The sequence below is a fragment of the Orbicella franksi genome, chromosome 9 (assembly GCF_964199315.1).
Source record: "Orbicella franksi chromosome 9, jaOrbFran1.1, whole genome shotgun sequence".
Taxonomy (NCBI): Eukaryota; Metazoa; Cnidaria; class Anthozoa; order Scleractinia; family Merulinidae; genus Orbicella; species Orbicella franksi.
In genome coordinates, this window is record NC_138153.1 from 24,202,921 (window position 1) to 24,216,702 (window position 13,782).

Here is a 13,782-nt window from a genome sequence, read left to right on the forward strand (position 1 = left end):
AAATAGAAAAATAGAAATCTCAATCTCATAATCTAATTGTGTAATAGAAAGGGGAGCAACCTAAATCACATTTTTTAGCTTCATTACTGAGATTATCAATATGAAATAATGTTCTACCATATTTGAAGGGAAATGTTCTGCAGAGTCGTTGGTATGGCAAATCATGGTCTGTTAACTTGCTGTTTCCCTTAGGACAAGAAAGACAAGGACGACAAGGAGCAGATTGTAGAGGAAGAAGTTCAACCTGCCTCTGTGTTCCGCATCATAAAGATGAACCTGTCTGAATGGCCGTACTTGACCATCGGAAGTATTGCTGGTGCCATAAATGGACTATTTCCGTTTGCTTTTGCCTTGGTTCTGTCAGAAATTCTTGCAGTAAGTAACAAAATTAAGTTCACTTTCATTAGGAAGGCAACCAGTCTTGGTGTGATATTTTGGTTAAGAAGAGCTTAGTTTTTATTAAGCTATTATTAGGTAGATCTACATGTGTAAAATTCTGGTCATGTATTGTACATTGGTTGTATACATGCAGTTGTTTTGCACAAGCTGGCTTTATGATGTACCACGGTATTTTTTGGCGTTGGACTTTGCATAGAACAGTCCAATTTTTCTATTTTTGATTAAGAGTTGTCTGTTTCTCGTCCAGTTAAATTTAATATGCATAGTCACAACTCGGAAGCACTCCTAAAACAGTCTTGTTACTGGGTGCTGTGTTTTTACAGTTTCAATAGATTAATGTACCTCAATTAACAGAATTCCTTCTCCACTTTCTGTTTTTTAGGTGTTCGCTGGGACTGATAAAGATGAGATGAAAAAGGAATCTGAATTCTGGTCAATTATGTTTCTTGTTATCGGTGTTGTGAGTTTTGTGGCAAATATTATCCAGGTAAATTTAGGATTCATTTGTTTAAGTATAATATTTTTGATTAAAAAAAGTGTGAGGTGATGCTTCACAACGTACCTTCTCCTGTTTGTGAGACACTCACTTTGTAGTTAGAACTACAAAGTGAACAAAATCGTATTATATAGCGTGTTTTTCCATAACGTCACGGCAGCCATAGTGGTGTCCCAAAACAATAAGACGGCAGTCATGTTGGTGTCCAAAAGCAGTCCTTTGTGAGTTGAACTCTTTTCCGTTGTAAACACTTCCTTTAGTTCCATAAATTTGCATGAATGCTGGCCACTGCTGAGTGAAAATGCCCTATTGACCGCGGTCTAGATTTTCCTATATAGACCGGTTACATTTTGCGGTGAAAAAGGGGCAAACTAGAATACAAAAAAATATTGAATGACGTTTTTCTTCTAAAATTATTAGTTCCAGGAAATATTCACATTTATGGAAGTGCTAACAAACCTGATGAGAATAAAAAAGTATTGAGGACGAACAAACTGTGACAGATTGCTGTTTGCAGGCAAAATGTCAGCTTGTAAAAAGTAGATTCATTGAACGAATTGAATTTTCCTTGTTTGCCATATAATAAGCATCTTATTATTTAACCGAGCTTGCTATGTACAGACCGAAGTAGTATGTACAGACCGAACGCAGTGAGGCTGTACTAACGACCTCGGTCAAGATTCACCCATACAGACCTCCTGCTCGGTTAATAATAGCTAAGTATCAGCACGCAAGTTTGTTAGCGATACCAGGCCCTAAAACCGAGCCCCCTGATTTGCTATGATAAATAATTTGCATTTTTTTTTTCAGAGTTCAGCATTTGCCAAGTCTGGTGAACTTTTGACCTTGCGGCTGAGGAAAGTTGCATTTCATAGTATCTTAAGACAGGTCAGTAGTGAAGGAAACTGGCGATAAAACTTGAAATGATTTCTGTGAGACGGCAGGTCTCATGATGAAAGAAGCGAAAAGAAGATTTGAAGGACGATTTGAGAATTATATAAAATTGGGTTATTGAATGATCAATTACTGCAGCAATCATCGACAGTTGCAGTATACTTGTTTTATCACTTGTTTCGTGTTTTCAAATCTTCTCATGTACTGTATTAAACTGAGAGAAAAGACACAAGTTAAGAAAAACTTATCAAACTTGTCATTGTTTCACAGGATATGGGATACTTTGATGATCCACTTCACAGCACTGGAGCACTGACTACAGCACTTGGAACACACGCCTCAGCTGTGCAAGGGGTAACTACACATGATTACACTGTTATAATGTTGAATTTATTTTCACTGTTTACAGTAAATATTTGATTGCACCTTTGACCCTGCTCTGTAGAGCATAGAGTTCCATTAAGTTGCACACTTTTTTTCTCAGGCTGCAGGCACTCGTCTTGGCACAATTGCAATGTCTTTGAGTACAGTCATTGCTTGCACCGTGTATGCCTTCATTAATGGCTGGAAACTGTCGCTCGTGGTTCTTGCTTTCATCCCACTGCTAGTAATTGCCAGTGCAATTCAGATGAGAGTGTTCGCAGGAGGCAAGGTTTCTGCTCATGGTGAAGATGAGCTTGTCCAGGCGGGCAAGGTGAGATTTAGTTACATTTTCTTCTAGTTAATAGTATTTCCCTTTCAAACAACATGCAAGAAAATGCGTCTCTCCTTGAACAAGATTCCATACACATCACTCTATTTAACAATTTTGGCGCAATATTCCGTCGTTAACTCCTAGTTTCCAAGACCTATCGGCCATCCAGATAGCTCAAGCAACCTTTAATATAATGTCTCAAACAGCGACTGTCAAAACAACATGAAAATGATTAAGGAGTAAAGCTTACAGCATTATCGAGATGTTGCGTTCAAAGGTGTCTGCGAGTAAAGTCTGAACGATTTCAAGAATATAAGATGTCTTTAAACCGTAAAAGAAATGACTCGAAAAATTCCTTAGGCAATCATTGAGGCAATCGTTTATTATTCAGACGCGAAATTCCCAGAAAGAGCTGAAATTTGGTCGAAAGCAGAAGCCACAATTATAGAAAATGTTTTAATTTATTGTACTATTATATATTATATGATTTTGTCTCAACAGATTGCAGTTGAAACAATAGAGAATATCCGAACTGTGGCATCCCTGGGAAGAGAAAACACTTTCTACAACGCCTACTCCCAGGCTATAAAGAAACCATATAAGTAAGAAACTCTGTTGGTTGTACAATAATGTACACTGTATCAAAAGTTGTTACTAAGTTTACTCTGAGATCTAGGTTCGTAACTTACCTTTCACTAGAATCTCATCACATTCTCTGGAGTAATATGTTTCTTCAATTTAAGTTCTCACCTTAACAAATAGATTTCATGTTACCGTGCGCCTCGGTTCAGTAGTAGACCACAGATGACGTCAAAATGTGGTAAGAAAGTGGCACACAAGTTGGTAGCCGAGTGTGTCACTGATGTTCATACCAAATTTTGCAGCAGCTGTTACAGCATGTTACTGGGGGAAAGCTTGGGTTTATAAGGCACCACTGGCGACCGTAACGTAGCATGTTATCCCTAGCAAACGCTTCAAAACATATCATGTTCTTGGCAAACAGAATGAATGCCATCCTATAATCTCAATTTGTCTTTTTGTACATAATTAATGAAAAGGCAACATTTTTAATCTACTCGTTAATGGGTAGTTATTTAAAATAACAATTCCACTACAAACCCCTCTATACCGCAGTGGGTAGGCACGTTGTGCGTTTGTGTTTATTATCACAGCTTGCTAATTTCTAATTTCATTGTGATTAACAGAAAAGCCTTGACACAGGCTCACTTGCAGGGAGCTTCATTTGGTTTATCTGAGGCATTCATGTTCTTCGCCAACGCTGCAGCCTTTAGATATGGAGGATATCTCGTGGAGGAGGGAGAAATGACCATGGAGGAAGTTTTTAAGTAAGAATCTTCTACCTACTGCTTGAACCATGAAATGTTCTGTAAGTCAAACGTAAAACATATAACATGTTCCTGATCATGACCGCAAACCCGGCTTCGCGATATTTGGTGTACTCGAGTAGACAAAATTCGGTGTCAGATGTGGGTTGGAGATCTCTACCAGCCGTAAACAAAATCCACAGTTGATAGAAGTCAGCACGAGGCTGTGTTCTGCCTTGTTATAACTGATTCTAAAGATCTTACACTTCACTGAACTATGCCGTCTTCTAAATTACCACAGATCTGCAGGGCGCATATTTAACTGTATTTCTACAACGCTTGTGTGAGCCAAATTTACCTCGGCGGAATATCTTGGCATTTCAGTTTGCTTTGTGGTGCGAGGCAGTCAAAGTAGTGACGTGATGTTTTACTTCTGGCTTTGCAAGCAACTCTAAGCGTTGCAGACGTGAGTAATAACAAGAGTTGAGTTGGTTTGTTTGTTTGTTTTTTGTTAGGGTTGTGCTGTCTATTATGATGGGAGGGTTTGTCCTTGGTCAAGTCAGCGCTCTCTCGCCAGACTACGAGAAGGCCAAGATCGCTGCTGCTCGTCTCTTTAAAATCTTTGACCGTAAATCTGCAATTGACAGTTCCTCTGAAGATGGTTTACGACCGGTGAGAATATTCTCAATCTGTGTTGGTTATACTGATTTTTATGAAGCTACTGCTGAAGAAAATGAATTGCTGCCTTATTACCACCACTCCGTCAGTTCAACTGTGTTCTTATTGCAGACACTGTGCTTTGGACCCCACCAAAAGCTCGGTTATCTGCTTTAAAATGGATTAGTACTCGTATCATAATTTTCCCGTACACACTGTCACTAATACCATGTTTCATGGGTCATCGGTGGGTACATAAACCCGGGTTTTACAGTACTTGAAAGGGCATTCTCCATGCTTTAAACCCGATAAGAATTTGTGGATAAACCCCCAGTGTGTGTGATGACTCAAATGAAAGTTATTGAGCTCCGAGTACTTTTATGTGGATTGTTTTTATGCTGTACATATAATTTTGTGGAGAAATCCTTGTGTAGTTCGTATGGTGTGATCGTCCGGGTGAGGGTAGTTCTGAAAAGAACTGTTGCAATGTTGGTGACTGACGTTTCGACAACCTGAGCGGAAGTCATCTTCAGAGTCAAGTGAATAGTGTTTGTCAGTCGGTGATGTTACAAGTCTGGTCCGTTGAAAGTGATTGGTCAGTTTAGCCATGATGGTGTTGGCTGAAAGGCTCGTGTGTAAGTTTCTAGTAAGTTTCGATTCGAGTTATTTTCATCGGACCAGACTTATAACATATTATAACTACCCTCACCAGGACGATCACGCAAGACAATCTACTGATACTCCTGGGTTCAAACCATTTACTATGAAATGTTAGTGTGTGAACGTGCAACTCTAGTACTATGTATTATTCTAGTTAGTTCTTGGAGTTAGGATTTATTCCAAAAGAGCTTGTGGAGGCAATTTCTCCATTCCTGTGGCAAACAACTCGCTTTTCTTATTCACCATGTACAGTAATCATTCGCCAAGTCCCAAAGATATATGCCTTGTCGACCATTCATCAGCATGGAAGCCGTTACGTACGAACCCATTAGTATCTATGCACAACTTTTGTAGACTTCAAAATTAAATCTTTATTTGCCGTTTGGTTTGTGTAGGCTTCTGTGACAGGAACAGTGCAGTTACGCAGTGTTCGTTTCCGCTATCCAACACGCCCAAACGTCAAGGTTTTACGTGGAGTCACTCTCACTGTCCAGAAAGGACAGAAACTTGCTCTTGTTGGCTCAAGCGGCTGCGGTAAAAGTACAGTGGTTTCTCTCTTGGAGAGATTTTATGATGCCGAGGACGGAGAAGTGGTAAGTAGACTAAGTAGATACCAGGAGAATGAATATTCTTGTCGAAGAACGATCCGAACAGTACAGTAATCGTTGAGTTGAAATCTAGTTTGTTAATAAAACCAAATGTATTGTTTGTTGTTTACTTTCCTTTTGATCAGGAAATCTCATTTTACTACTCGGACTTGTTTACAGGAATACAATTGATGTACTAGCAAATTCTCAGATCTGACGTTGAAAAATGTTGGGCCTTTAGTTAGGAGAATAAAGAATTAGTCTTAGCTTGCGGACCGTAACGATAGCTGGTTCTTCTTCTTATAGGGTCCGGATTTCTAAAGCGTTAGTCTCAGCTTCTCTCGAGAGACAAAGCAAAAAAATAAATGGCTTTGATGCTAACCTTCTGTACATATTGCTGCCGAAGAAAAAGTCAGGCTTATTACGGGTTTCTCATGATTATATTTTTGTTTCCAGGCCGTCGATGGTTGTAACGTTCGAACTCTGAACATACAGTGGCTCCGCTCGCATATTGGTATTGTGTCACAGGAGCCTGTTTTGTTTGGCTGTAGCATCGCTGAAAACATCGCGTATGGCGATAACTCGCGTGAAGTAAGCAGGGATGAGATAGAAGCAGCAGCAAAAGCCGCAAATATACACAGCTTCATTAATTCTCTTCCTATGGTAAGATTACTGACTCGACGTTTTAGCTTGTTCTAAGATTGTAACAATGGAATGGAAGTCTTTTTAGCTCAAGATCAGTTTCCAGATTACCACTCCTTCTTTATTATACATGTACAATTTAGAAGTCTTTTTCAAGCTTGTAGACCTTACACTCAATGTCTCGCAGTGATGGGCTTCTCCCTTTGCTGAACCCCCTATGTTGATGTACACCAACGGAAGTCGTACACCAAGTCCTTTTTCGATGTCAATAACTTGCCTAGAATATTCTTCAAGACTTATAAAGAGGCGTAAATAACTCTAAACAGCTTCTCAGCATCTCTCACAGTCGTGGCGTTGTTTGCAGGGTTATGATACTCTGGTAGGGGACAAAGGAACTCTGATCTCAGGAGGACAGAAGCAAAGAGTAGCCATCGCCAGAGCGTTGATCCGCAATCCACGAATCCTGCTTCTAGATGAGGCTACTTCTGCTTTGGATACAGAAAGTGAAAAGGTAAAACGCGAGAGTTTATGCTTGATATTTTTAAATAGAACCAGTTTGGATTTTTATGCTATGTGCAGAACCACTTTGTAGTGGTGCCCTCCGCTTTTCAATTTTTTTCCAAATAATCTTAAATAATGGTTTGGATTACCACAAGAAAAAGAATTTTAATTCCAGAAGTTTTCAGTCGCGATAAGAACTCCCGGCAAATCGCGAAGAGATCTCAGTTTCGCCAAGAAAGCACAGGATAGCAAAGAATTGAATTTGCAGCAATGACCTGATCTAAAATCACACCTCGTTAAAGTTTCGTCTATAAACAGATTGGCACGATATCAGTGGAGAGCGTTAGTTATATCTGGTTCATTTATTATTGACAGGTTGTCCAGCAAGCTTTGGACGCCGCTAGTGAGGGACGTACAGCCATCATTATCGCACATCGATTGTCCACGGTGCAGAACGCTGACATCATAGCCGTCATTCATCACGGGCGCGTGGCAGAGCAAGGCACACATCAAGAGCTGTTGGCTCTTAAGGGATTTTACTACGCTCTCGTCACGGCACAAATGCAGGTCCCAAACAACTAACTGTCATAAAGTTGTTGCACGTTATAACCAAGTTATAACGCGAGGCATAAATGGTGAGTTGGCGTTCAGTTCTATGCCACAGTGAACTGAAGCCCAGTTGTGGATTCCGTGGACCAGATATCTCTTTTGTCATGTACTGATTCAAGATAACACTTACACAGAACTCTCCTACACACGATGTAAGCACTGAAAGTTGTACGAAAATACGCCTGACTGAAAAAAAGTAATGAAGGTCGTATGAATTGTTTGTGTTTTTATCATTTGTAATCATTTTTACAGTAGATTGTTTTTTTTAGGCCTCATCGATATGAGACTGGCATAAAGGCAAATTCTTTTGTAGACATGTTGGTAGCAACACATATCATGATTTATGTTAAATATCAAGTATTAGCAGATCATCTCATCTGCCATTGCATTTGTTTTGAGATGTTGACGTTACTTTCGTAATTGTAAGTGTTTGTAAAACACGTTAATCGTATCTATAACAAAATTCTTGATGGTCATTGGTTCTTCGCACACCAATTTGTGACGTGATCGGCGTCCCACTAATTGGCTGTCTAAGTATGTTTTTGAAGTGACTTAAGCGATATCCCCCTGAACTGCACTCCACTCGGTCCATTTACTATCACTAATATTACCCTATTTTATGATATCTCGGTTACCGCGTGCGCTGCGAGCGCTATGGTGGGTTAATTTAACGGGTCTTATCCTTGAGTATGGACCGCTCAAATTCGCAGCAGCTTTTATACCCATGTCTTGTTTATGGTTATTGAACACTAAAACGTTTCTTTCACCAATAATTTTGACGACATGTATTTAAACGTGCTAACAGCACACGGACTTCGAACTCGATTAGTAACAGGTACTTATTTTGTTATTTTATTTTATTTATCACCAATAATTTTGACAAATCTGAAGAGGAAATCTTCGGATAATTGTTTTGCTTTGGACCTACAAGTCTAATTTCAGTTGAACTCTTTATATCCATCTTGTTTAAGTTATGCTTTTATTGTAGATACTTGTTCAAGTACCGTATTTGTACCTTTTATCAATAATTCTACTTCATATTGAATCTGAATATAGTGGTCATACTCTTAAATCAAAGCTAGTTTCCAGGCATGCCACTCAAACACAGCAAACATCTGAAACGCAAGTCTCAAATAAACACAACATGTTTAGAATCCCAGCGAGCAGCAGGAGGTAAACCTGTTGGCCATTTAGAAAGCGTTACCTCGGAATCTACTATGGGGCCATCGAAAATAAATCTAACTTCTGAAAGAGTTGAGCGCTTACGTTACCGTACATTGTTTTTATGGCATTATTTTGTTGTTAGAGTGGCATACTGGAATATGGAAATCGCCGTAACAATATGAGTAATTGGCATGAAAGTCTTTGTAGGTAGCGCTCTATGACAACTAGGAGTTGGCGACGGCCTAGCATTTGGTGTGAGATGTTGACCAACAGTTTACTTTCGTAAAAAGACTTGTATCGATTATCCCGATACGTTTTGTTAAAACAACGGCAATATTGGACAAATATGAAATGCATGAAAAGCTTCGGTGAAATGTTTGCTTCATTTCGGTTTTAACCAGCATGTTTAGTTATTTATATTTTTAAAAACCCCTTCATATTTGTGTAGCGTATGTATAATCCAAACAAAATGTTTTTTTAAAATATGTTATCTTCGTTTTATTTACAGATAGTTGTTTGAAGGCTTTGAAGGTTTAAGACTTGTGAAATGAAATAATTTATTCCCCGTAGTTCTAATATTCGGTTGACAGCCATAAGCTATCATTTTTCTCTCTTCCCAGTCAGATAAAGAAATTCACAGTTTATATTTACTCCTGGTCTAGTCGGTCTAGAATATACGTGCTCGATTCGGGTTTGTCGGCTAAATCACGCACAAGGCCGTTTTAATGCGGCAGTCTCATAGAATTCAAAAAATTGTGACCAGTTTTGATTTCAACCACGTCATTTCTACTGAAGGGAAAGTTATTTCATTTCATGCGTATAGTAGAGTGTATTAACCAATTGATAGTCAGTATGTATTAGTATTGGACAATTAACCTTTTCAAATCAGGTCATAATAGAGATCACATGAGATAGCATGTACCAGATGAGCCAGTGTTACTTCATCCCTTAGCGAAGATCCTGCTCGTAGGCTATCAAAGGAGCTAAGTCACGGTTTGCGAATCTTGGAAAAGTTTAGCCTAATAATTGCGTAATCCGTGTCAATCTTGTCCATTCTAAACCATCCTTGTACCTTTATGGTTTATTATTATCTCATTGCTGTTTTTTTTTTTATTATTATTATTATTATTATTATTATTATTATTATTATTATTATTATTTTTTTTTTTTTTTTTTTTTTTTTTTTTATCTTAGTTAACTATTATTTTCAGGTTTCCGTCAATATAAAGGTAACTTTGTACTCGGCCAACATTAGCTGCGTAGCTTGGCGGTTTAGCAATTTTAGCGCGCCAAGAAAGCGGCGAAGCCGCGAAGAGCCTGGGATAGAAACTACTGTTCCTCGCGGCTTCGCCGCTTTATGAGCTCGCGCTCAAATTGCCTAAAAAATAGCTTAAACCGCCGAGCAACGCAGGCTGGGCCAAAATATCATGACTGAGCTCCTTTAAGTAGCTTGCAAGAGGTTCATAGAGAAGGGTTGGTTAAGCAGTTAAACATTATTGGTTAATGGCCAAATCTCAGACATCGAAAGTCTGAGTTGCTTGCAGGTTCCAGTTAACATCTCTGCCACCTCTTGGCCCTCCCTCCCCCCCTGCCTCTCCTCCCTCACCCCCCTGGACAGCTATCTTGTGTGTTGATGGAAAGGAGTATATTTCACAGTATTGAGTGTGCAGACAAAACGAAAAATATAAATTGCTTACTAACTGATTGTTGATTATGTCTGACACAAATTGTTCGTTAAACATGGCCCAAAATTATGTTTAATATCGTCTTGGACATTTCCATGACCTGTAATGTTGAGGTCTCCAGTTTTCTGTTTCGTATGTCATAATCCTGTGTACGAGTTGAATTGATTCCGATATAACATGGAATAAAAATAAACGTTTGAATATCGTTTCTTGTTGTTCAGTTTGTATGTAGTTCGTCGAAAAAGAAGTATCCATATTGCTGAAGGTAATAGATGTGTTACCTGTATGCGGAATAGAATCTAATGGTATGAATTGCCAAATGTGCATTTTTGATTGGTTTATCCTGTCGCCCTCTACAGAGGAACCTTGCAAAGGGATGATTTCTGATTTGTATTCGCACAAATTAGTGAAACCAGACCTTCACAGTAATAGATTTGTATCAAGCGTTACAAACTTAAAACAAAGTTTCTGTTGGAAACGTTGATATCAACACTAGTCATTCTCGATCTCGTAATATATTTTAATGGTCACAACTAAATCACTCCCTATGTCTCAAAGTCTTAGTCACTGATCACAAATGCAAAGGAAAGCTCTTCCCTCCCCCCCCCCGTTTTTTTTATAACACACACTCGATAAGGTTGCTAAGGAAATCGGGTTTACGTCACTGCTAAGATCATCTTGAATATCAAATGTAGCGCTAAACAATTGCATTATCGTCACGCGCTAATAATGATTGTCACGCACTAATCATGATTGTCACATGCACACTCTACATATATTTCTAACATTTTCGAAGGAAATGTGTTAATTAGGAATCGTTTAGAAACAAATGCGAAAAGGGCTTTAAATATAACGAGAAAAATTGCAAAGCAAGCAACGATATTTGCTTGCAGGGGCAACTTTTTTCTGTTTCGATTCTATAAATACTATAATGAAGCAATGTTTTCAATATTATAAGGGTATGCCGAGATTTTTACTTTCCGACAGTAGCGTTTCCTTCCTCAGCGTCTGCTTGTGCAAAAAGCTGAGAAGTGTCAAGAAACCTGCGAGAAATGCGCGTTGGATGGTTCAATGTTATCCAAGTGTCGGTATGTAAACACTATCCCACTGAAACAACGTCACACAACAATTGTAATAAGAATTTCCTCTGGCTACAGTGTCTTTCGCTTTCGTGACGCTTTTCGTCGGAAAGATCAGCTGAAAATCTTTACATGAATCCCTTAACTTTATTTTATGTCGATCAAAAGCCTCGTTTGACACTCGTTTTACACATTTAGAAGCAACATGTCGGTTTTTTTTTTAAACGAAACTACGTACAATCCCGGCAAGAGTCTTGCACGCTTGCCCAGTTCTGTTGGGGAAATTTATCAGTTCGGCCCCCTCCCCCCGATTCAATGATGTTTATCGTGATGAATTCGTCATTGCTCGTTTCCAACATTGTCGGGGGGGGGGGGGACGGGGGTTCCCTATTTCAGTGATGTCGTAACTTATTGTTTCCAAAATAGCTTGTCAACGCATTTTCGTGCTATCTGATCCAAGGGTTGTGCCTAAATCCTACCGCTCAGAAGGACAACCGAGGAGTACTAGGAGCGAGTTTCCGAGTTGAGCAGTTTTCGGAAATTGTCGGCTATTCCAATATGGCGGACTATACCAATCACATAAATATGCGAATTGCCAGTGGTAAAACTATGTTGATCAACGAGACAAGTACGTTTTTATTCACTTGACAAGTTAAGAATAATGTGTAGCGAGTAAAGCAGTGAGTTGTTCGGCAAATGCTGTATATTTCTTTAGATCTCTTCCCGTCTAGTTGGTAAACCGTAAATTTGTACGCCGGTTAACACATTACACTGTAGACGTCTTTGACTTATAATAGGCACAAGCGTTTTTTAATTCGTCGTTCCTTCAGGACGAATTTTGTTATTGATTCGGCGGATCCCCGAATTCAAACTTCCTTTGCCTTGTCCCTCTGGCCGGTGGGATCTTGGAAATACTACCGACCAGTGGGACAGCTTGTGTATAAGGTAATTGGATTTAAGTCCATGCACATTTTTATTTGTAGAATAGTTTGATACATCGCTCTTTAGCCTTACACTACACTAGATTATCACTCTACAGTAATATTTCAGTTTTCTGTGATCTTGTCCCTCTGGCCGGTAGGATCTTGAAAATACTACCGGCCAGAGGGACAGCTCGTGTACAAGGCAATTGGACTTTAGTTCATGCACAGTTTTATTTTAATTTTGTACAATAGTTTGATACATTGCTCTTACAGTTGAATCTTTTCAGTTTTCTGTGATCTTGTCCCTCTAGCTGGTAGGATCTTGAAAATACTACCGGGCAGAAGGACAGCTTGTGTATAAGGTAATTGGACTCAAGTATATGCACAGTTTTATTTGTAGAATAGTTTGATACATTGCTCTTTAGTCTTACACTACACTAGATTATCACTCTACAGTAATATTTTCAGTTTTCTGTGATCTTGTCCCTCTAGCTGGTAGGATCTTGAAAATACTACCGGCCAGAGGGACAGCTGCTTGTGTATAAGGTAATTGGACTCAAGTCCATGCACAGTTTTATTTGTACAATAACTTGATACATTGCTCTTTAGTCTTACACCACACTAGAATCACTCTACAGTAATGTTTTCAGTTTTTTTGTGATTTTGTCCCTCTGGCCGGTAGGATCTTGAAAATACTACCGGCCAGAAGGACAGCTTGTGTATAAGGTAATTGGACTTAAGCCCATGCTCAGTTTTATTTGTAGAATGGTTTGATTGATTGCTTAGTCTTACTTCTTACACTACACTACAATCACTCTGCAGTAATATTTTCAGTTTTCTGTGATCTTGTCCCTCTGGCTGGAAGGATCTCGAAAATACTACCGGCCAGAAGGACAGCTTGTGTATAAGGTAATTGGACTGAAGTTCATGGTGTCTGTAAAAGTCTATTCATGCTCTGCCATTGCAATAATTCTGAATCAATGAACATGCCAGTATCAGTGTGGAATCTTAAGTTGAACGATGGATTTAGAGTGTTTATTTAGTGAGGGAGACTGTTATATATATATGTACAACTGATTAAGGAAATATGGAGGTGAATCCTTTTCAAGCAAAATTAATATTTTACCATTGATGAGAACTTTTGAGTTCTTTTGAATGTACATTCCTTCAGTTTGGTAGCATTTGCTGTAAGATCTGCATTTTCATCACTTCATGGAGAGAGGGAATGTCATCCTGGAAAATAAGACAAACATAGTGAATTTCTGCAAGAAAGTGTTATGAATAGGAGATGTGTAGTTGGTATCCATGTAGTTTGGTTTAAATTGATTTCCATTACTTTGTCATGCGATGAGAAGTGTTGATACTTGCTTTTGATTCAAAATACCTGGTTGAAATTAGGAGTTTCTCCCCTGCTGAGATGCTCTGGAAACTAAACATAGATAATACCAATGAATTTAAAAACTAAAA

At 38.8% G+C, this 13,782-nt stretch overlaps 1 protein-coding gene across 3 annotated transcripts in view; it reads left to right on the forward strand.

The window, feature by feature from the left end:
- LOC145498420 (ATP-dependent translocase ABCB1-like) overlaps positions 1-10,515 on the forward strand; it is a 29,657-nt gene extending 19,142 nt beyond the window's left edge. The window contains exons 16-27 of one of the 3 annotated variants that reach the window (XM_081478347.1): positions 199-375; positions 782-886; positions 1,706-1,783; positions 2,060-2,143; positions 2,274-2,483; positions 2,985-3,085; positions 3,689-3,829; positions 4,324-4,480; positions 5,521-5,718; positions 6,169-6,375; positions 6,719-6,865; positions 7,231-10,508. In XM_081478347.1, the coding sequence (XP_081334473.1) occupies positions 199-375; positions 782-886; positions 1,706-1,783; positions 2,060-2,143; positions 2,274-2,483; positions 2,985-3,085; positions 3,689-3,829; positions 4,324-4,480; positions 5,521-5,718; positions 6,169-6,375; positions 6,719-6,865; positions 7,231-7,437 (1,812 nt within the window). In that variant the 3' untranslated portion in view covers positions 7,438-10,508. Of the gene's footprint in view, positions 1-192; positions 376-781; positions 887-1,705; positions 1,784-2,059; positions 2,144-2,273; positions 2,484-2,984; positions 3,086-3,688; positions 3,830-4,323; positions 4,481-5,520; positions 5,719-6,168; positions 6,376-6,718; positions 6,866-7,230 lie in introns of all 3 variants that reach the window. The other 2 variants (XM_081478348.1, XM_081478349.1) reach the window with 2 other exon arrangements.
- Positions 10,516-13,782: the final 3,267 nt, after the last annotated feature.